Source organism: Sebastes umbrosus, chromosome 22, assembly GCF_015220745.1.
Source record: "Sebastes umbrosus isolate fSebUmb1 chromosome 22, fSebUmb1.pri, whole genome shotgun sequence".
Classification (NCBI taxonomy): domain Eukaryota; kingdom Metazoa; phylum Chordata; class Actinopteri; order Perciformes; family Sebastidae; genus Sebastes; species Sebastes umbrosus.
The window spans coordinates 795,010-817,822 of record NC_051290.1 but is presented as its reverse complement, the minus strand read 5'-3'; the positions used below and the strand labels follow the sequence as shown (position 1 = coordinate 817,822).

Sequence of the window (22,813 nt, the reverse complement as noted above, 5' to 3'; positions counted from 1 at the left end):
GGTTACCATGCAACTTAAACTTTCCATGGCACACGATGTCCACACATACAGCAACATGTTTGTCTATGCACACGAACCTGCCTTCAAACATTCCTCTTTATAGCAATGAGAACACAAAGCTGATTACATGCTTGGTATATGGGATTACATGAATAAGATAACACAAAGCAAAAAACACACAAAGGTAAAAATTAATGTAAAACCTTCTATTCTCATGTCAAATCACTTCTAACAGCTTGAACACCCTCAAAGTGAACATTCTGTTCTTTAACTCTCATTTTGTAGGCAAGACGCCTCTTATTCTTTCTTTCACAACACAAACATCACACTGTAAAATATAATGAACCAAGGATAAGATATCAAAAGTTAAGTAATTAAATTATAAATTATCAAAATGAAATGAAATAAAGATGTAAATGAGTAAATGATTATACCAATAGGTGGTTAAAAATCACATAGAGAATATATGATATGAATGATACTATCATGATTGCTTCAATTAATTCATACATGACAGTTTAAAGAAACAAGTTTTCTTCTGACAGCTCCCTGCCAGTGCACATTTTTACTCAGTTTTACTGAATAGAGCCTGAACGCATCATAATGTAACTCAATGGCACCTCCCGTTAACTAGCTCTCGTCCTGCAGATTTCAACACGGATTTGTTGTTCACAGAGTTATCAGCAGTCGGCGACTAGAAAGCATTAATGCCGATCTCACGATCGCATATGGTCAAAATAGATTTTCTAAATGTTTCGTCATTACCTCTATGTTAAAATTAATTTCTGGCAATGCCTGTCTCTGTTCAAAGATGGTCTCTGGTGTCGGAGGTGAATGTCCTGTCATTAGGGTGTACCAGCAGATATGTCAAAGGAAACTTCCACTTTATTTCTACCTGATGTATTTCCCATGAATGTGTCCATTGTGACTCTATTGGTCCCGCTAACTTGTTGTCACTTTATCTGACCGAGTCAGTTAATTTGGAAAGTTGTAGGAGGCTCGAGCAGCTGTCCTTGATATCAATGTTCTGCACCAGTCCTTGTTTCCCTGAACCTCTCTAACAGAGGTGCTGGGGGAAAAGTTAGCGTGACCCACAGAGTCACAACGGTAACATTTATGGGAAATACGTCAGGTTGAAATAAACCAAAATTTACCTTTAAGATTTTTTAAAGGTTTGTGGCTGGTTCTCCCTCCTTGTGACTGGAAGATTATTCCAGATGTTCTGACAGTTCGGCCTCATAACAGAGTCCCACTGGGAAGTTGCTGGTGGTCCAAGTATGTAGTCGTAGCCACGAAAACACACATGTTGTTTAGAACATGAAGTTACTATTGGTCAGCCTTCAATGTGGAGAGAAGCTCAGAATACAACAACACAGCTATCAGGGCATGGGGAGCAGGCAGGAGGAAACAGCTAGCTGGCATCTGAAACATGTTCACAACGATGCAGTGTGAATGCGCTGGTGGGATTTAAGTTTACCACTCTGAGAAAAAGTTTTACCACATTGGTCACACCAGTACGGTTTCTCTCCAGTGTGAATGCGTTGGTGTTCTTTCAGGTGACCTGATGTAGTGAAAGCTGCTCCACATTCATCACAGCTGTAGGGTTTCTCTCCAGTGTGAACATATTGATGTCTTTTCAGGTGACCTGATCTTGTGAAAGCTGCTCCGCATTTATCACAGCTGTAGGGTTTCTCTCCAGTGTGAATGCGTTGGTGGAGTTTCAGGTTACCTAATGTAGTGAAAGCTGCTCCACATTCATCACAGCTGTAGGGTTTCTCTCCAGTGTGAATGCGTTGGTGGAGTTTCAGGTTACCTAATGTAGTGAAAGCTGCTCCACATTCATCACAGCTGTAGGGTTTCTCTCCAGTGTGAACATATTGATGTATTTTCAGGGTACCTGATGTTCTGAAAGCTGCTCCACATTCATCACAGCTGTAGGGTTTCTCTCCAGTGTGAATGCGTTGATGGACTTTAAGGTAACCTGATGTTGTGAAAGCTGCGCCACATTTATCACACCAGTACGGTTTCTCTCCAGTGTGACTGCGTTGGTGGACTTTAAGGGAACTATGCCGAGAAAAGGTTTTACCACATTGGTCACACCAGTACGGTTTCTCTCCAGTGTGAATGCGTTGGTGGACTTTCAGGTGATCTGATACTGTGAAAGCTGCTCCACATTCATCACAGCTGTAGGGTTTCTCTCCAGTGTGAATGCGTTGATGTGATTTCAGGTTACTCGATGTAGTGAAAGCTGCTCCACATTCATCACAGCTGTAGGGTTTCTCTCCAGTGTGAATGCGTTGGTGGGATTTCAGGTAACGTGACTCAGTGAAAGCTGCTCCACATTCATCACAGCTGTAGGGTTTCTCTCCAGTGTGACTGCGTTGGTGGATTTTAAGGGAACTATGCCGAGAAAAGGTTTTACCACATTGGTCACACCAGTACGGTTTCTCTCCAGTGTGAATGCATTTATGTCTTTTCAGTTGATCTGATGTAGTGAACGCTGCTCCACATTCATCACAGCTGTAGGGTTTCTCTCCAGTGTGAATGCGTTTATGTCTTTTCAGTTGATCTGATGTAGTGAACGCTGCTCCACATTCATCACAGCTGTAGGGTTTCTCTCCAGTGTGAATGCGTTGATGGACTTTAAGGTAACCTGATGTTGTGAAAGCTGCGCCGCATTTATCACACCAGTACGGTTTCTCTCCAGTGTGACTGCGTTGGTGGACTTTAAGGGAACTATGCCGAGAAAAGGTTTTACCACATTGGTCACACCAGTACGGTTTCTCTCCAGTGTGAATGCGTTGGTGGACTTTAAGGGAACTATCCTGAGAAAAGGTTTTACCACATTGGTCACACCAGTACGGTTTCTCTCCAGTGTGAATGCGTTGGTGTTCTTTCAGGTGACCTGATGTTGTGAAAGCTGCTCCACATTCATCACAGCTGTAGGATTTCTCTCCAGTGTGACTGCGTTGGTGGATTTTAAGGGAACTATGCCGAGAAAAGGTTTTACCACATTGGTCACACCAGTACGGTTTCTCTCCAGTGTGAATGCATTTATGTCTTTTCAGTTGATCTGATGTAGTGAACGCTGCTCCACATTCATCACAGCTGTAGGGTTTCTCTCCAGTGTGAATGCGTTTATGTCTTTTCAGTTGATCTGATGTAGTGAACGCTGCTCCACATTCATCACAGCTGTAGGGTTTCTCTCCAGTGTGAATGCGTTTATGTCTTTTCAGTTGATCTGATGTAGTGAACGCTGCTCCACATTCATCACAGCTGTAGGATTTCTCTCCAGTGTGACTGCGTTGGTGGATTTTAAGGGAACTATGCCGAGAAAAGGTTTTACCACATTCATCACAGCTGTAGGATTTCTCTCCAGTGTGAATGCGTTGGTGGGATTTCAGGTAACCTGACTCAGTGAAAGCTGCTCCACATTCATCACAGCTGTAGGGTTTCTCTCCAGTGTGAATGCATTGATGTCTTTTCAGCTCACCTGATGTAGTGAACCCTGCTCCACATTCATCACAGCTGTAGGGTTTCTCTCCAGTGTGAATGCGTTTATGTCTTTTCAGGTGATCTGATGTAGTGAACGCTGCTCCACATTCATCACAGCTGTACGGTTTCTCTCCAGTGTGACTGCGTTGGTGGATTTTAAGGGAACTATGCCGAGAAAAGGTTTTACCACATTGGTCACACCAATACGGTTTCTCTCCAGTGTGAATGCGTTGGTGGAGTTTCAGGTGATCTGATGCTGTGAAAGCTGCTCCACATTCATCACAGCTGTAGGGTTTCTCTCCAGTGTGACTACGTTGATGGACTTTAAGGTTAGTACTCTGAGAAAAAGCTTTACCACATTGATCACACGAGTACGGCTTCTCTCCAGTATGAATGCGTTGATGTGATTTCAGGCTACCCGATGTAGTGAACGCTGCTCCACATTCATCACAGCTGTGTAGTTTCTCTCCAGTGTGAACTCTCTGATGAATCAGTCCCTTTCTTCCTCTCAGTTTCTATAGCAACAGACATACAGACAGAGAGAGAGAGAGAGTCAGTGAGATGCCATGGTGGAGCGAGCTACCTAGAACCATAAAGAACATTAAAACATGTCAGTGGAACATAACCCACAATGTTCCAGTCTGACTAATGCACTACCACCTGTGACAACCAACTGAGGGCAGTGTCCCTCTGTAGACGTTTGATTGGTCACCACAGACGCCCCCTTGACATTTATTAATTATCACAATTATTAATTGTCCCGCATGTTAATGTCCCGCATGCTAACGTACGGCACACTAATTAATATTAATTTTGAGTATTTCAGGAAGAAGAGGACTCTAATATATATATGGCCTCAATTAACAGAGAAAATGAACTTGCAGATGACCTTTTGGCCTTTTGGAACAGCTGTTGAGCGTCCAACGGCGTCAATCGCAGCCAACATCGCACTGCTGATCCTGACACGTGTCAGCGGGATGGAACACTCCTTCAACACCTGTAAAATAACAATACAGAAAGACTATTGTTGACACTTTGTCTTGTGAAAAAAAGGGGCAATTAATAAACATATAATCAATATACATTAGGGCTGCACAATTATTTATCATTATTATTAAAAAAAACTTGACAAATCTCCCTTTAAGGTGCATTTTGAAATGATAAAATGTGAGATTAATTTGTGATTAATTGAGATTAACTATGGACAATCATGCAGTTAATCCTGATTAACTATTTTAATCTATTGGCAGCCATAATATTTAAAAATATACAGTTCCCTCCAAACCTATTGGAACAGCGAGGCCAATTCCTTTATTTTTGCTCAAGATCCCAAACACACGAGCTCCTCTGTGAAACACGGTGGAGGTAACGGCATGGCGTCTTCTTGGACGGGCTCATTGATCTTTTTTGATGATGTAACACACGATGGCAGCAGCAACATGAACTCAGACATCTACAGAAAGATTTAGTCTGCCAATTTAAAGAGAGATGCAACCGAACTGATCGGGAGATCCTTCATCATGCAGCCAGACGACGACCACAAAACACACACTGCCAAAACATCCGAGGAGATCATCAGGGAAAAGAAGAGGAAGGTTTTAGACTGGCCAAGTCAATCTCCAGACTTAAACCCTATTGAGCTACATTTTACCTGCTAAAGAGGAGCCTGAAGGGAGAAACCCAACGAAACAAACAACAACTGAAAGAGGCTGCGCTGAAAGCCTGGAAAAGCATCACAAAAGAAGAATGCAAAAGTTTGGTGATGTCAGTGGGTCGCATGCTTGATGCAGTTATTGCAACTAAATATGAAGTATTATTCACTTTAATCTATTTTAAGTCTATCTGCTCCTGTGCTTTGGCTCACCTAAAAATGTGGTGTTCCATTACAAACGATGCAATCTTCTAAGTTGTGTAACAGATCCAGATGTAAATACCTGGAAATAGAAGCTGAAATCCTGATCTCTTGTCTCATATTCATCTTTTGATGTCAAACCCAAATGTTTCCAGTGTACAGCAAAAATAAAGGAATTGGCCTCGCTGTTCCAATAGTTTTGGAGCGGACTGTATTTACTCCCTGTGCTTTGTTAAGATAAATTATATCTAAGTGAGATTACAGGATATTGATTCCTTCTTTATCCTCTGCACTCCAGTTTAACTATAATAATAATACTATAATATGAGGAGTTCTTTTGTCAACTTTCCTTTCCTCATTTCATTTTTTGCTGAAGGTTAGTGAGGATTTTCTGATAGTGAATTTGAGGTATTCCTATTTCTGTATCAAATTAATTAATGTAACATCATTTTTAATGTCCACCATTATTTTCTTTATATCATTGCAATATTTCTCGTTTGTTAACAAGTGATCATTGAATTTCCAATAACCTTTAGATTGATTAGTCTTTGATTAGATTAATTTATTATAGAGTACGATGGAGTATTAGCACACATTGAGAAAAATAAATAAATCTGAGATTTCAAGAATAAAGTCAGAAGTTTGAGAGAAAAAAGTCATAATATTATAAAGTAGAAATTGTACGTGTTATTTTAGAGGTGAAATAGTGTGAAAACGAGGAACGTGGAGCATCTTTTGAAGTTCTACTTTAGTTTAGGTTTCACAAATACTTCATCTTTCGGCTCATCAGCAGCACATTATCATCAGTATCAGGACCTTGAAGAGATAGTTAAAGAAACTGAGTTTATTCTGAAGAAAGAACCACGGACCTGCTGGAGGAAACTGACTCTTCTGTGGAGGAGGAAATGACTTTGTTTACTTTAAACTTATGACTTTATTCTCATTAAATTACGACTTCTTTTCTCCTGATATTATGATTTTATCCTCGTAATGTCAGCTTTGTTCCCCACAGTGTGGTCCTAATACTCGTAATACAGCGATCACTCGGAGGGCTGTTTGACATGTTGGCCATTCCAATAGACTTAAACCAAATAAACTGTCTCTTATCCTAATTTAAAGATCTCCATATATCTATCACTTTATTATTAGTGATAAAGTTTCCATAAACCAGGCTTTAACCCGGAAGTTAGCTCGCTAACCCCAAACCCCGCTTGGTAGTCCAGGCCTCAGGCCTCCGGCCCACTTCAGCACTGATATGAAACAAAGAGGCCTTCACGAGGACAGCTACGTCTTCTCTTCCTGTCTCGTCGCCTGATGAACCCAAACACCGGAATACGGTGAAAAGGTTCAACAACTGACCGTTTAGAGCAACAACAGTCAGGAACAGCTGCGTTGTTTCCGGTCAGTGTCTCCAAAATGAACGACTTGAAGCCATGAAGTCATGAAGTCATGACCACTGACCTGAACATCGGTGGGATCAGAGGACGAGCCTGCTGCTGGTCTACGGGGGACCTTGTTGCTCCGCTGGTCCGGGTTCTGCTGCTCCTCCTCCATTCCGCTCTTGTAGTGCTCCTGGTCCTGCTCGTGCTCCTGGTCTGGTCCTGGTCTGGTCCTGGTCTGGTGTGGACCGGAAGTTAAATCAGATAACAGGAGCACATATTAGAAAGAGCTGCGGCTAACGCTAGATATTAGACTGTTTGTGTGTTACATTAATACTGTGTAAATCTTTTCAGACATTTTTCTGACCCTTTTTGGACATTTTTCTGACTTTTTTTTAGAATCTTTTAAGACATTTTCATACTTTTTTCTTTTGTTTTACTTTTTTTGGACATTTTTCTGACTTTTTTGAACGTCTTTCTGACTTTTTTCAGATATTGTTCAGAATATTTTCCTGACTTTTATTTTATTTTTTTTGGACATTTTTCAGAGTTTTTTTTCAGGGTTTTTTTTAGAGATTTTTCTGGGACATTTCTCTGACTTGTTTTTGTTTTTTTACTTTTTTTGGACATTTTTCAGAATTTTTTTCAAAGATTTTTCTGATTTTATTTTAAACTTTTTTTGACATTTTTCTAACATTTTGTCAGAGTTTATTTTTTTTTTTTTGGACATTTTTCTAGGATTCTTTTTTTTTTTTTTTAATTTTTTTGACATTTTCATTACTTTTCTGAACGTTTTCAGAATATTTTCAGAGATTTTTGGCCATTTTTCTGACTTGATTTTTTTAAAAACTTTTTTGCCCATTTTTCTGACTTTGTTTCAGAGTTTTCTGACTTTTCAGAGATTTTTCTGACTTTCTTTTTTACTTTTTTGGGACATTTTTCTCAGACGTTTTTCAGACTTTTTTTTTTTTTTACTTTTTTCTGACTTCTTTTTAAAACTTGTTTTGGACATATTTCTGACTTTTTTTTTAATCTTTTAAGATATTTTCATACTTTTTTCTTTTGTTTTACTTTTTTCTACGTTTTTCTGAAATTTTTTCAGAGATTTTCTGACATTTCTTCGGAGGTTTTTTCAGATATTTCTCTGACTTGATTTTTTAGACTTTCTTTTTGACTTTTTTGGGACATTTTTCTGACATTTTTTTCAGATTTTTTGACTTTTTTCTGACTTGATTTTTTTTTTAACTTTTTTGGACATTTTTCTGACTTTGTTTCAGAGTTCTCTGACTTTTCAGAGATTTTTCTGACTTTCTTTTTTACTTTTTTGGGACATTTTTCTCAGACGTTTTTCAAACATTTTTTTTTTTTACTTTTTTCTGACTTTTTTTTCCGAATTCTTTTCAGACATTTTTCAGAATTTTTTTCAGACATTTTTTAAAACCTTTTTAAGGAAATTTTCCCCACTTTGTTTTTTACTTTTTATGGACATTTGTCGGGAATTTTTTCTGACTTTTTTCTGAGATCTTTCGACAGTTTTCTGGTCCTGGTCTGGAGGTTCAACCAGAGATCAGGAGCACACATTAGAGAGAGCTAATGCTAACGCTAGCAGCTAGCAGGCCGAAGCTAACAGGCTAACTAGCTGTTAGCATGGAGCTAGCTCAGCGTGCTAACTCTATATTCACTTTGACTTCATTGTTAAAGTGTTTACCTGAGTGTGTTCGGGTTCACCTGCAGCTCTGCCTCGAAACGGATCAAAGATGCTCGTCAGCTAACAAAGCAACTCTCCCGTCAACAGCCCGACAACCACACTTCCGGTTACAAGTACTTCCGGTATGGTTTTTCAGTGTAAAGTTACAGAAAGTCTCCACCTGGTGATCAGAAGGGAAACTACAGCTACACAGAGGATTTTATTCAGTGGTGGAATGTAACTCAGTACATTTAGTACTTTAGTACTGAACTTAACTCAAGATACTTTACTGGTGTAGGGGCTCTACTTTAGTAGGTTTGGTTATTAGCAAATTAATTAATAAATAATAATAGAATTATTAATATTAATAAAGATTATCAATAAACATTAATAATAAACGGGGCACCACCCTGGAATCAGGGACCAATGACCAAAACGTTAATATAGTCTCATTATATATGCTAAACTATCAATTTGGAACGTTGATTAATAATTAAATTAATAACTATAACCAAAATAGATAGTAAAGGTTGAAGGATATCGGAGTTCTTGACATAGCAGAGGTTGGCATTATTCACTCTCGTGCAACATTAAAGAGACCAGCATGTATATTCCACAAACATTTATTTACAAGATAATAAAGGTTTAAAACACAATATTAATCTAACTAAATAACTAAACTAAACAAACCAAACAAAGTGTGTGTGTGTGTGTGTGTGTGTGTGTGTGTGTGAGAGAGAGAGAGGGGGGGGGAAACAAGATGGGTTCTTGTCTCAAAATGTCTGTATGGCCTACAAACAAAATGGCGGGCACTGTAAAACTACAAAGATGGCTGAATCAAAGATGGCGGAATCAAAGATGGCGGAATCGAAGATGGCGGAATCGAAGATGGCCATCAGCATGTCACCACATGACCTCTTTGTTCTTCTGAGAAGAAGGACAGAGAGGGGGGTGATGTGTGGGTTAAGATTATCTGAAGCTGTATGTTTATGTTTAACTAATTCACAGTTTCTGTATGTGATCTTAATGTGTGTTAGATATGCAGTGGGTTAGAAAAGATGGTTAGTTGCATGCAAGACCTTGTCTATGTGAAGCATAAACTAAACACATCAGATGTGGCGAAGCCAGTTACCCAGATATCAAATACAGATAAATCAACACAGTCAAACTCAATGAATAACATTAAACCAAATCAATACAAGTACTTTCTAGAAATCAAAGTTGGACAGTCTTGCTCAGCCCTGTGCGATTGCTAATGCTAAGGCCCAGTACGTTACCAATCCATGGAAGAAAAGGGTTTGTGATTCCATGTGTTGAAGTTGTGGTTCCAAGTCAAAGAGGTCGTCTTTGCTGTTAGTTTGGTGCTTTCTTTGCTTGATAGCTTGAAGTTAGCTGGTGGAAAGGGCAGAGCACTCGCGTCGTCTGCCGTTTGGTTCCTTGGTTGCAATGGCTGTTTCCTAACAGGCCATTGATCAGAACCAGAACTGTTTTGCAAGTTCTGGACTTGAGAGCCGTTCACCTCAACCAGGTCAGCCTGGGTTGAGGAGATGAAGAGCAGAGAGAGCGCAGCAGCTCACCTCTGGCACGTCAGGAGAGATGAGCAGATGAGAAGAAAGAGTCGAAAAAGAAGGAACAAAGAACATTCCTCTGGTTTTGTTCTGTGTGAATTTCACACCTAGGTGTGAAATGTTACTGTAGCCAATGAGGACTGAGATGAGTCCTGTGGTCAAGGATCAGGTTACTGAGGTCATGAGGTCACTTGAAACCAGCCAGATGCTGGGTCCCTACACTGGAGTATTTCCATTTCCCGCTACTTCCTACTTCTCCTCCACTACATCTCAGATGGACATGTTCTACTTTTTACTCCACTACATATATCTGACAGCTGTAGTTACTTTTACTCATGAAGCTTTGAAGCTTTCCAGCAAATTGGTTCGGAAAAGGGTTCATTGCTCGAGGCTTCATGTGCTCACGAAACCACCTGGTGGTCAAATAGTGTAAAACAGGCAGATATGATCTTAACCATGTGATAAGATAAGATAAGATAAGATATTCCTTTATTAGTCCCGCAGTGGGGACCTTTGCAGTGTACAGCAGCAAAGGGGATAGTGCAAAAAAACAAGATGCATCAGCTAACACAGTAAAAAAAGAGCTAAACAAAGTGTAACAAAATATGAACCAAGTATAAAGATAGGAAGTATAAAAATAGGAGCATTATATACAGTATTGACAATAAACAGACTATTAACAAAATTGCACAAGTGGAAAATGATATTGCACAGTGAGAATGAATGAAAATCCACCTGAAAATATCAGGTTATTGTCAGTTTGTCAGTTTTTGGTGTGTAAGTGTAGGTGCTCTACTGGGAGCAGTGCTGGTTGTGGTCTACTGGGAGCAGTGCTGGTTGTGGTCTACTGGGACCACAGATCTGTGATATAATGTATCTCGCGCCAGTAAAGGCTGTTGGGAATGACTGTGAACAATGAAAAAAAATCTATTACCATGTAATCAATTTACATATACGTATATATATCATATATAATAAAATGTCTATTTAGTAAGTATATTATGAGTTTATAAGATACATGTATAATAAACTGTAATTGTTTTGTGAGTAATGCATCTTATGTGTGTAAACCAATCCTTTGGTCAATAATTGTATTGTAGTGTAATATAATATAATAATTGCAGTAGGGGTAATATTAGTGTTCTGTGTCACTTCTGGAAAGTGTTATTGGTTGAACCAGTGAAGGTCTGAACCATTTCCTGAACCAGTCAGCGGTACGGCCGGGCAGCGAGGCTTCGGATGTCATCAATGACGTCATTGGTCTAAAACGATACAAGCCCCGATACGCGCATCGCAGGAAACTTCCTGGATTACTCGAAACGCGCTCCGAAGCCTCGGCACACCACGTAACATCACTAGTTACTTTACAGATGACAGTTCACCCAATGATATATTATGACCAATTTATATATATATATATATATATATATATATATATATTTATTACATTGTGACCAATTTGTCATAACCCGGACAACTAAAGTATATATATGCAATTGATTTTCTGTAAACTTTAATCTTTGGACTGATAGTGGTTGATAAAGTCAAATAATACGACATCAGAGATAAAATCATTGCTTTCCCGTCGGGTCAGAGTTACAGGAACTCTTAGCCTGACAGTTAGCCGTATAGTTCAAAGCAACACAAACAGAAATGAAATACTTTTAAACACACACAACAAATATTTAGATTTATTAAAGTTGATTAATTCACTTCTGCTTTTAGGAACATTTTAAAATGTCAGTCACAGCTGCTGTGTGGGCTTTAACTACTGAGGTCATTTATTATCTGACTGCTGTAAGATCATTAATGATAATGAGTCCAATTAGCTCACGACTTAGTCCTAAAACAATGTTAATGCTGACAACGCCGATTACAACAGCTCAACAAATACTGATTGATGGAAACGGTTTCAAATGAGGAGTCAAAGCATCTCATTGTGTCGACTAATTTAATGAGAACATCAACAGATTCAAAACAGCATTCAGTCATAGAAAATAATAACAGTGAATATAAATGTATAATAAAGATTATTCAGTGAAAACTACACAAAGGAGGAAAATATAATGTTGGACTACGAAACAATAAGAACAAGAGAATATGTATGAAGCAGATAAAAACAATAATGGGAACACATCTGGAATAAATCATTCGAAACTCATTATTTCAGGGAAAATCATTCTTTTGACCACATCTATGGCTGAGGACATTCGTTGACGTGACAGTGGTTGTATTCAGGAGGGGGAGATGGTAACCCCTGTCTCTGTTCAAAGATGGTCTCTGGTGTTGGATGTGAATGTCCTCCTTGATCTTTCTCCAGCTGTCGACTCGTGGATGGATTATTGAACGGGTCTACGGGGCACAGGCCCAGGGGGTCGACTACAGTCAACAGTTTCTGGTCTTTACCAAACAATTCATCCAGAAAATACTCAGCAGATTAATGCATGGTAAAGAACTAAATATATAACAGGTATAAAGGCCAGTATGTAGTCGTAGCCACGACAACATACATGCTGTTTAGAACATGAAGTTACTGTTGGTCAGACTTCAATGTGGAGCGAAGCTCAGAATATAACAACACATATATCAGGGCATGGGGAGGAGGCAGGAGGAAACAGCTAGCTAGGCTCTGAAACATGTTCACAATGATGCAGAGTGAATGCGTTGGTGGGATTTAAGGTTACCACGCAACTTAAACTTTCCATGGCACACGATGTCCACACACACAGCAACATGTTTGTCTATGCACACGAACCTGCCTACAAACATTCCTCTTTATAGCAATAAGAACACAAAGCTGATTACATGCTTGGTATATGGGATTACATGAATAGGATAACAAAAAGTAAAAAACACACAAAGGTAAAAATTAATGTAAAACCTTCTATTCTCATGTCAAATCACTTCTAACAGCTTGAACACCCTCAAAGTGAACATTCTGTTCTTTAACTCTCATTTTTTAGGCAAGACGCCTCTTATTCTTTCTTTCACATCACAAACATCACACTGTAAAATATAATGAACCAAGGATAAGGTAACAAAAATTAAGTAATTCAATTATAAATTATCAAAATTAAATTTTCTTCTGACAGCTCCCTGCCAGTGCACATTTTTACTAATTTTTACTGAATAGAGCCTGAACGCATCATAATGTAACTCAATGGCATCTCCTGTTAACTAGCTCTCGTCCTGCAGATTTCAACACGGATTTGTTGTTCACAGAGTTATCAGCAGTCGGCGACTAGAAAGCATTAATGCCGATCTCACGATCGCATATTTTTACTGAAAATCGGCCGATAACGATCAGCAGTAATACTTTATTTCACACTATGATGGTCAAAATAGATTTTCTAAATGTTTCGTCATTACCTCTATGTTAAAATTAATTTCTGGCAATGCTTGTCTCTGTTCAAAGATGGTCTCTGGTGTCGGAGGTGAATGTCCTGTCATTAGGGTGTACCAGCAGATATGTCAAAGGAAACTTCCACTTTATTTCTACCTGATGCATTTCCCATGAATGTGTCCATTGTGACTCTATTGGTCCCGCTAACTTGTTGTCACTTTATCTGACCGAGTCAGTTAATTGTAGTTGAAAGTTGAAAGTTGTAGGAGGCTCGAGCAGCTGTCCTTGATATCAATGTTCTGCACCAGTCCTTGTTTCCCTGAACCTCTATAACAGAGGTGCTGGGGGAAAAGTTGGCGTGACCCACAGAGTCACAACGGTAACATTGAAATACGTCAGGTTGAAATAAACCACAATTTACCTTTAAGATTTTTAAAGGTTTGTGGCTGGTTCTCCCTCCTTGTGACTGGAAGACTCTTCCAGATGTTCTGACAGTTCAGCCTCATAACGGAGTCCCACTGGGAAGTTGCTGGTGGTCCAAGTATGTAGTCATAGCCACGAAAACACACATGTTGTTTAGAACATGAAGTTACTGTTGGTCAGCCTTCAATGTGGAGAGAAGCTCAGAATACAACAACACAGCTATCAGGGCATGGGGAGCAGGCAGGAGGAAACAGCTAGCTGGCATCTGAAACATGTTCACAACGATGCAGTGTGAATGCGCTGGTGGGATTTAAGGTTAGCACTCTGAGAAAAAGTTTTACCACATTGGTCACACCAGTACGGTTTCTCTCCAGTGTGAATGCGTTGGTGGACTTTAAGAGAACTATCCCGAGAAAAGGTTTTACCACATTGGTCACACCAGTACGGTTTCTCTCCAGTGTGAATGCGTTGGTGGTCTTTCAGGTTACCTGATGTAGTGAAACCTGCTCCACATTCATCACAGCTGTAGGGTTTCTCTCCAGTATGAATGCGTTGATGGACTTTAAGGGAACGTGACTCAATGAAAGCTGCTCCACATTCATCACAGCTGTAGGGTTTCTCTCCAGTGTGAATGCGTTTATGTCTTTTCAGTTGATCTGATGTAGTGAACGCTGCTCCACATTCATCACAGCTGTAGGGTTTCTCTCCAGTGTGAATGCGTTGATGTGATTTCAGGCTACCCGATGTAGTGAACGCTGCTCCACATTCATCACAGCTGTAGGGTTTCTCTCCAGTGTGAATGCGTTGGTGGATTTTAAGGGAACTATGCCGAGAAAAGGTTTTACCACATTGGTCACACCAGTATGGTTTCTCTCCAGTGTGAATGCGTTGGTGGCGTTTCAGGTCATCTGATGCTGTGAAAGCTGCTCCACATTCATCACAGCTGTACGGTTTCTCTCCAGTGTGAATGCGTTGATGTCTTTTCAGGTGACCTGATGTTGTGAAAGCTGCTCCACATTCATCACAGCTGTAGGGTTTCTCTCCAGTGTGAATGTGTTGATGTATTTTCAGGTAACCTGACTCAGTGAAAGCTGCTCCACATTCATCACAGCTGTAGGGTTTCTCTCCAGTGTGACTACATTGATGGACTTTAAGGCTAGTACTCTGAGAAAAAGCTTTACCACATTGATCACACCAGTACGGTTTCTCTCCAGTGTGAATGCGTTGGTGGTCTTTCAGGTAACCTGATGTAGTGAAACCTGCTCCACATTCATCACAGCTGTAGGGTTTCTCTCCAGTGTGAATGCGTTGATGTCTTTTCAGCTCACCTGATGTTGTGAAAGCTGCTCCACATTCAACACAGCTGTAGGGTTTCTCTCCAGTGTGAATGCGTTGGTGGATTTTAAGGGAACTATGCCGAGAAAAGGTTTTACCACATTGGTCACACCAGTACGGTTTCTCTCCAGTGTGAATGCGTTGGTGGACTTTAAGAGAACTATCCCGAGAAAAGGTTTTACCACATTGGTCACACCAGTACGGTTTCTCTCCAGTGTGAATGCGTTGGTGGCGTTTCAGGTGACCTGATGTTGTGAAAGCTGCTCCACATTCATCACAGCTGTAGGGTTTCTCTCCAGTGTGAATGCGTTGATGGACTTTAAGGGAACGTGACTCAATGAAAGCTGCTCCACATTCATCACAGCTGTAGGGTTTCTCTCCAGTGTGAATGCGTTGATGTCTTTTCAGCTCACCTGATGTTGTGAAAGCTGCTCCACATTCAACACAGCTGTAGGGTTTCTCTCCAGTGTGAATGCGTTGATGTGATTTCAGGCTACCCGATGTAGTGAACGCTGCTCCACATTCATCACAGCTGTACGGTTTCTCTCCAGTGTGAATGCGTTGATGTCTTTTCAGCTCACCTGATGTTGTGAAAGCTGCTCCACATTCAACACAGCTGTAGGGTTTCTCTCCAGTGTGAATGCGTTGATGTCTTTTCAGCTCACCTGATGTAGTGAAACCTGCTCCACATTCATCACACCAGTACGGTTTCTCTCCAGTGTGAATGCGTTGGTGGACTTTAAGGGAACTATCCTGAGAAAAGGTTTTACGACATTGGTCACACCAGTACTGTTTCTCTCCAGTGTGAATGCGTTGGTGTTCTTTCAGGTGACCTGATGTTGTGAAAGCTGCTCCACATTCATCACAGCTGTAGGGTTTCTCTCCAGTGTGACTGCGTTGGTGGATTTTAAGGGAACTATGCCGAGAAAAGGTTTTACCACATTGGTCACACCAGTACGGTTTCTCTCCAGTGTGAATGCGTTGGTGGGATTTCAGGTTACCTGATGTAGTGAACGCTGCTCCACATTCATCACAGCTGTAGGGTTTCTCTCCAGTATGAATGCGTTGATGTGATTTCAGGCTACCCGATGTAGTGAAAGCTGCTCCACATTCATCACAGCTGTGTAGTTTCTCTCCAGTGTGAACTCTCTGATGAATCAGTCCCTTTCTTCCTCTCCGTTTCTATAGCAACAGACATACAGACAGAGAGAGCGAGAGAGTCAGTGAGATGCCATGGTGGAGCGACCTATCTAGAACCATAAAGAACATTAAAACATGTCAGTGGAACATAATCCACAATGTTCCAGTCTGACTAATATACTACCACCTGTGACAACCAACTGAGGGCCGTGTCCCTCTGTAGACGTTTGATTGGTCACCACAGACGCCCCCTTGACATTTATTAATTATCACAATTATTAATTGTCCCGCATGCTAACGTACGGCATACTAATTCATTTTAATTTAGAGTATTTCAGGAAGAAGAGGACTCTTTAATATATATAAGGCCTTAACTAACAAAGAAAATGAACCTGCAGATGACCTTTTGGCCTTTTGGATCAGCTGCTGAGCGTCCAACGGCGTCCATCGCAGCCAACATCGCACTGCTGATCCTGACACGTGTCAGCGGGATGGAGCACTCCTTCAACACCTGTAAAATAACAATACAGAAAGACTATTGTTGACACTTTGTCTTGTGAAAAAAGGGCAATCAATCAACATATAGTCAATAAACATATAATCAATACACATTTAATCAATAAACATACAATAAATCCACATATAATCAATAAACATACAATCAATAAACATATAAGGGGTATTATATTAGGGGTGTAACGATTACGGCCAAAATGATGATCACGATTATTTATCATTATCAGCTGGCTGTTAACGAGGGTCTTTTGGCACAGAGGAGTACTCGTATCGGTACTCGGTATGGGCGAGTACCCAAATGTAAGTTCTTGTACTCGGGCTGAAAAAAAGTGGTATCGGTGCATCTCTATATGTATGTGTTGTATATATACCGTAAAACTGTGATTAATAGCCGGGTTTTTATCTGCTTCAATCACTGAACTCAACCGGCGTCTATTTGGGACGGCCCTTCAATTCCTTTCACACAAAACTCCTCAAAGATGAGAAATCCTATCAGACTGATTATTGAAACCACTATGAAGCTGTTGAATATAATATAACATTATTTCTGAAAGGTTCATTTGATCTAGCCGACGCACCATCTCTCTTTATCCTGTTAAAACCCAGCTCCCCGTCAGCAACGAGCCGCCCGCCCAAACAGAAAAGAGGTGAAAACTAAACAGAGAAAGGTGGGGACACCTGGATTTATTAGTGGACTTCACAGGACAAGATTTACAACTTGGAGGAATTTTTATGACAAACCGTTTTGATTCTTTTGATCGGTGGACCTTTACAGACTAAAGGAATATAAATAATGGAGGAATGGACACATATTCTGACTTTATGATCTCTTCACAGGTAAGGAGTCTCCACTTTTTATTCCTCTCTCTTGTTTACCGCTGGACCCGATAGTTTGAAGCTCGATAACGTCGATAACACCGGCTTTAGCCGCCATCCCGTGTAGTCGTCCCATATTAAATGGGCCAAAACATCCGTTAGGAAATATGCCAAATAAATTCATTAAGAGCATATTACATAGCCTAATATTGTGAGAATTGTTGCCAAGACAACTTAAATATAAACTTATATTATACAAAAGTTGAAATGCCTCCACTCCGCTGTGATTCTGATCCAATAATACACTTTTTGTCAAATTCAGTGACTATGTGGTCCGCTGGCTGTCCGTTCTGCCGTTCTTCAGACAGCCAGCTGACGGTGTAAATATGAAACAAACAAAGTGTCTCCGACCCAGCCGCTACAACAATGATAGAAATAATAATTACATCTATGTTTCTTCAATACATTTTGACTTTTGGACTTCAGACTGAGACGATGACGGAGACGAGGAGCTGTGAATGTGTTTGAGAGAGAGAAGAGAAGGTGGACTGAACGCCATGTTTTGGTATTAATAATAATTTGAACATCAACGTTATGAATGAAGCTTCTAACTACTCAGTAGGCTGCAGCTCTACGAGCGACACGACACTAGTTTGACTTTGACAAACGTGGAAGTCGGACCGACCGGCCTGTTTTATTTTTCAGACCGCTTCTTCATTTAAATTATTTTGGACTTATGTCAAATGTGGGCAGTTATATGTCTGTTTAAAACACATGTCCGGTAGTTGTTCTATATGGACGGAATCTTCAGTGACGCCATTGGTCTAAAACGATACGAGCCTCGCGCTTCACGAAAAACTTCCTAAATTACTCCACACGCGCTCCGAAGCCTCGACACAGCGCATGACACCAGTACTGAAACCCCTGAAGGGTTAACCCGGAAGTTAGCTCGCTAACCCCAAACCCTGCTTGGTAGTCCAGGCCTCAGGCCTCCGGCCCACTTCAGCACTGATATGAAACAAAGAGGCCTTCACGAGGACAGCTACGTCTTCTCTTCCTGTCTCGTCGCCTGATGAACCCAAATACCGGAATACGGTGAAAAGGTTCAACAATTGACTGTTTAGAGCAACAACAGTCAGGAACAGCTGCGTTGTTTCCGGTCAGTGTCTCCAAAATGAACGACTTGAAGCCATGAAGTCATGACCACTGACCTGAACATCGGTGGGATCAGAGGACGAGCCTGCTGCTGGTCTACGGGGGACCTTGTAGCTCCGCTGGTCCGGGTTCCGCTGCTCCTCCTCCATTCCGCTCTTGTAGTGCTCTTGGTCCTGCTCGTGCTCCTGGTCTGGTGTGGACCGGAAGTTCAATCAGAGAACAGGAGCACACATTAGAAAGAGCTAAGAGGCTAACGCTAGATATTAGACTCTTTTTTGTGTGTTACATTAATACTGTGTAAATCTTTTCAGACTTTTGTTTTACTTTTTTTTGGACATTTTTCAGAAATCTTTTTTTTTTTTTTTTTACCTTTTTTGGACATTTTTTCAAACATTTTCAGAATACTATTCAGACATTTTTGTGACTTTCTTTTTTTTTTAACCTTTTCGGACATTTTTCTGACTTTTTTGGAAATTTTTATGATTTATTTTCAAAGATTTTTTTTTATTATTTTTTGGACATTTTCAGATTTTTTTCAGAGTTTTTCTTTTATATACCTTTTTAGGACATTTTTTCAAACATTTTCAGAATTATTTTTCTGACTTTCTTTTTTCACTTTTTTTCCAAGATTTTTAAGAATTTATTTCAGAGATTTTTCTGACTTTTTTTAGACATTTTTCTGACTTTTTTCCGAATTGTTTCAAAGATTTTTTAGAATGTTTTTTTTTTTAAATCTTTCTTCGGATATTTTTTCAAACATTTTCAGAATTCTTTTCAGACATTTTTCCAACTTTATTTTTTTTTTAAATTCTTTTGGACATTTTTCTGACTTTTATCTGAGATCTTTCGACAGTTTTCTGGTCCTGGTCTGGAGGTTCAATCAGAGATCAGGAGCACACATTAGAGAGAGCTAATGCTAACGCTAGCAGCTAGCAGGCCGAAGCTAACAGGCTAACTAGCTGTTAGCATGGAGCTAGCTCAGCGTGCTAACTCTATATTCACTTTGACTTCATTGTTAAAGTGTTTACCTGAGTGTTAAAGTGTTTACCTGAGTGTTAAAGTGTTTACCTGAGTATTAAAGTGTTTACCTGAGTATTAAAGTGTTTACCTGAGTATTAAAGTGTTTACCTGAGTGTTAAAGTGTTTACCTGAGTGTATTAAAGTGTTTACCTGAGTGTTAAAGTGTTTACCTGAGTATTAAAGTGTTTACCTGAGTGTTAAAGTGTTTACCTGAGTATTAAAGTGTTTACCTGAGTATTAAAGTGTTTACCTGAGTGTATTAAAGTGTTTACCTGAGTGTTAAAGTGTTTACCTGAGTATTAAAGTGTTTACCTGAGTATTAAAGTGTTTGCCTGAGTGTTAAAGTGTTTGCCTGAGTATTAAAGTGTTTACCTGAGTGTATTAAAGTGTTTACCTGAGTATTAAAGTGTTTACCTGAGTATTAAAGTGTTTACCTGAGTATTAAAGTGTTTACCTGAGTGTATTAAAGTGTTTACCTGAGTGTTGAAGTGTTTACCTGAGTGTTAAAGTGTTTACCTGAGTGTTAAAGTGTTTACCTGAGTGTTAAAGTGTTTACCTGAGTGTTAAAGTGTTTACCTGAGTATTAAAGTGTTTACCTGAGTGTATTAAAGTGTTTACCTGAGTATTAAAGTGTTTACCTGAGTGTTAAAGTGTTTACCTGAGTGTTAAAGTGTTTACCTGAGTATTAAAGTGTTTACCTGAGTGTATTAAAGTGTTTACCTGAGTATTAAAGTGTTTACCTGAGTGTTAAAGTGTTTACCTGAGTATTAAAGTGTTTACCTGAGTGTATTAAAGTGTTTACCTGAGTATTAAAGTGTTTACCTGAGTATTAAAGTGTTTACCTGAGTGTATTAAAGTGTTTACCTGAGTATTAAAGTGTTTACCTGAGTATTAAAGTGTTTACCTGAGTATTAAAGTGTTTACCTGAGTATTAAAGTGTTTACCTGAGTGTATTAAAGTGTTTACCTGAGTATTAAAGTGTTTACCTGAGTATTAAAGTGTTTACCTGAGTATTAAAGTGTTTACCTGAGTGTATTAAAGTGTTTACCTGAGTGTTGAAGTGTTTACCTGAGTGTTAAAGTGTTTACCTGAGTGTTAAAGTGTTTACCTGAGTATTAAAGTGTTTACCTGAGTGTATTAAAGTGTTTACCTGAGTATTAAAGTGTTTACCTGAGTGTTAAAGTGTTTACCTGAGTGTTAAAGTGTTTACCTGAGTGTTAAAGTGTTTACCTGAGTGTTAAAGTGTTTACCTGAGTATTAAAGTGTTTACCTGAGTGTTAAAGTGTTTACCTGAGTATTAAAGTGTTTACCTGAGTGTTAAAGTGTTTACCTGAGTATTAAAGTGTTTACCTGAGTATTAAAGTGTTTACCTGAGTGTTAAAGTGTTTACCTGAGTATTAAAGTGTTTACCTGAGTATTAAAGTGTTTACCTGAGTGTTAAAGTGTTTACCTGAGTATTAAAGTGTTTACCTGAGTGTTAAAGTGTTTACCTGAGTGTTAAAGTGTTTACCTGAGTATTAAAGTGTTAAAGTGTTTACCTGAGTGTGTTAAAGTGTTTACCTGAGTGTTAAAGTGTTTACCTGAGTATTAAAGTGTTTACCTGAGTGTTAAAGTGTTTACCTGAGTATTAAAGTGTTTACCTGAGTGTTAACGTGTTTACCTGAGTGTTAAAGTGTTTACCTGAGTGTTAACGTGTTTACCTGAGTGTATTAAAGTGTTTACCTGAGTGTTAAAGTGTTTACCTGAGTGTTAACGTGTTTACCTGAGTGTGTTAAAGTGTTTACCTGAGTGTTAAAGTGTTTACCTGAGTATTAAAGTGTTTACCTGAGTATTAAAGTGTTTACCTGAGTGTTAAAGTGTTTACCTGAGTGTTAAAGTGTTTACCTGAGTGTTAAAGTGTTTACCTGAGTGTTAACGTGTTTACCTGAGTGTTAAAGTGTTTACCTGAGTATTAAAGTGTTTACCTGAGTGTTAACGTGTTTACCTGAGTGTTAAAGTGTTTACCTGAGTGTTAACGTGTTTACCTGAGTGTATTAAAGTGTTTACCTGAGTGTTAAAGTGTTTACCTGAGTGTTAACGTGTTTACCTGAGTGTGTTAAAGTGTTTACCTGAGTGTTAAAGTGTTTACCTGAGTATTAAAGTGTTTACCTGAGTATTAAAGTGTTTACCTGAGTGTTAAAGTGTTTACCTGAGTGTTAAAGTGTTTACCTGAGTGTTAAAGTGTTTACCTGAGTGTTAAAGTGTTTACCTGAGTGTTAACGTGTTTACCTGAGTGTTAAAGTGTTTACCTGAGTGTTAAAGTGTTTACCTGAGTGTTAAAGTGTTTACCTGAGTTGTGCGGGTTCACCGGTGTCACGGTTTATCAGGCGACCCTGCTAACTGGCGACTTTCATCCGGATGAGTCTATGGTTGTCGTAGTTACGGCAGCTGTTGAAAGCAGGAAGAGAATACGTAGCTGTCCTCGTGACCGCCTCTTTGTTTAGTATTTCATTACAATGTTCCAACATACCGGATTGGTCTGGTTTGGTGAAACGTGTCGCTGTATTCTGCTCGCGCTTGTTACGATTTTTCGCTCTTCCTGTAAGATAATAAAAGTGTTTTAAATACACATATTCGTCTTTGGAGCCTGTTTTAGTAAACATGTGTCACGTAGAAGAACTCTTCATCCCTTTAAGAAAAACAAAAATGAATAAAAATGTCAGGTCTTACGGGATTCGAAGTCATACCAAAATCACAGCTTGCATGACAGACGGGAGTTTACTCCACTGCGCCACCAGCACTGAAATGCTCACTGAGGAATGTCATATATTTATATCAGTCGTCGCTCTGAGACGCAGAAGGCAGCCTCTGTCTCTTTGCTTCTTTACTCTTTGCCTTCACTATTCGAGATCAATGCCGAACCTTAAACATCTCACCAGAGTTTCCCCTTTTCCATTTTTATTATTTCATTTTTTGCCTTCATTGAAGAAAATCATTTATACAAATATGGTAACATATAAGAGCAAGAAGGGGGGGGGGTGTATTTTATTTTATTTTTCCATTGAATTGAATTTTTATATTTTATTTTATATGCATAGAATATAT

General features: G+C 39.4%; 1 protein-coding gene across 1 annotated transcript; it reads right to left on the bottom strand.

The window, feature by feature from the left end:
* Positions 1-529: 529 nt before the first annotated feature.
* Positions 530-22,386, bottom strand: LOC119482095 (zinc finger protein 850-like). The gene is made up of 10 exons (XM_037759499.1): positions 22,058-22,386; positions 18,766-18,899; positions 16,626-16,733; positions 14,027-16,264; positions 8,435-8,447; positions 6,809-6,942; positions 4,385-4,492; positions 3,410-4,010; positions 2,773-2,905; positions 530-2,268 (listed from the first exon to the last, which is right to left on the bottom strand). The coding sequence occupies exons 2-10, from the start codon at positions 18,856-18,858 to the stop codon at positions 1,434-1,436; spliced, it is 4,263 nt and encodes a 1,420-aa protein (XP_037615427.1). The 5' UTR covers positions 18,859-18,899; positions 22,058-22,386; the 3' UTR covers positions 530-1,433.
* Positions 22,387-22,813: the final 427 nt, after the last annotated feature.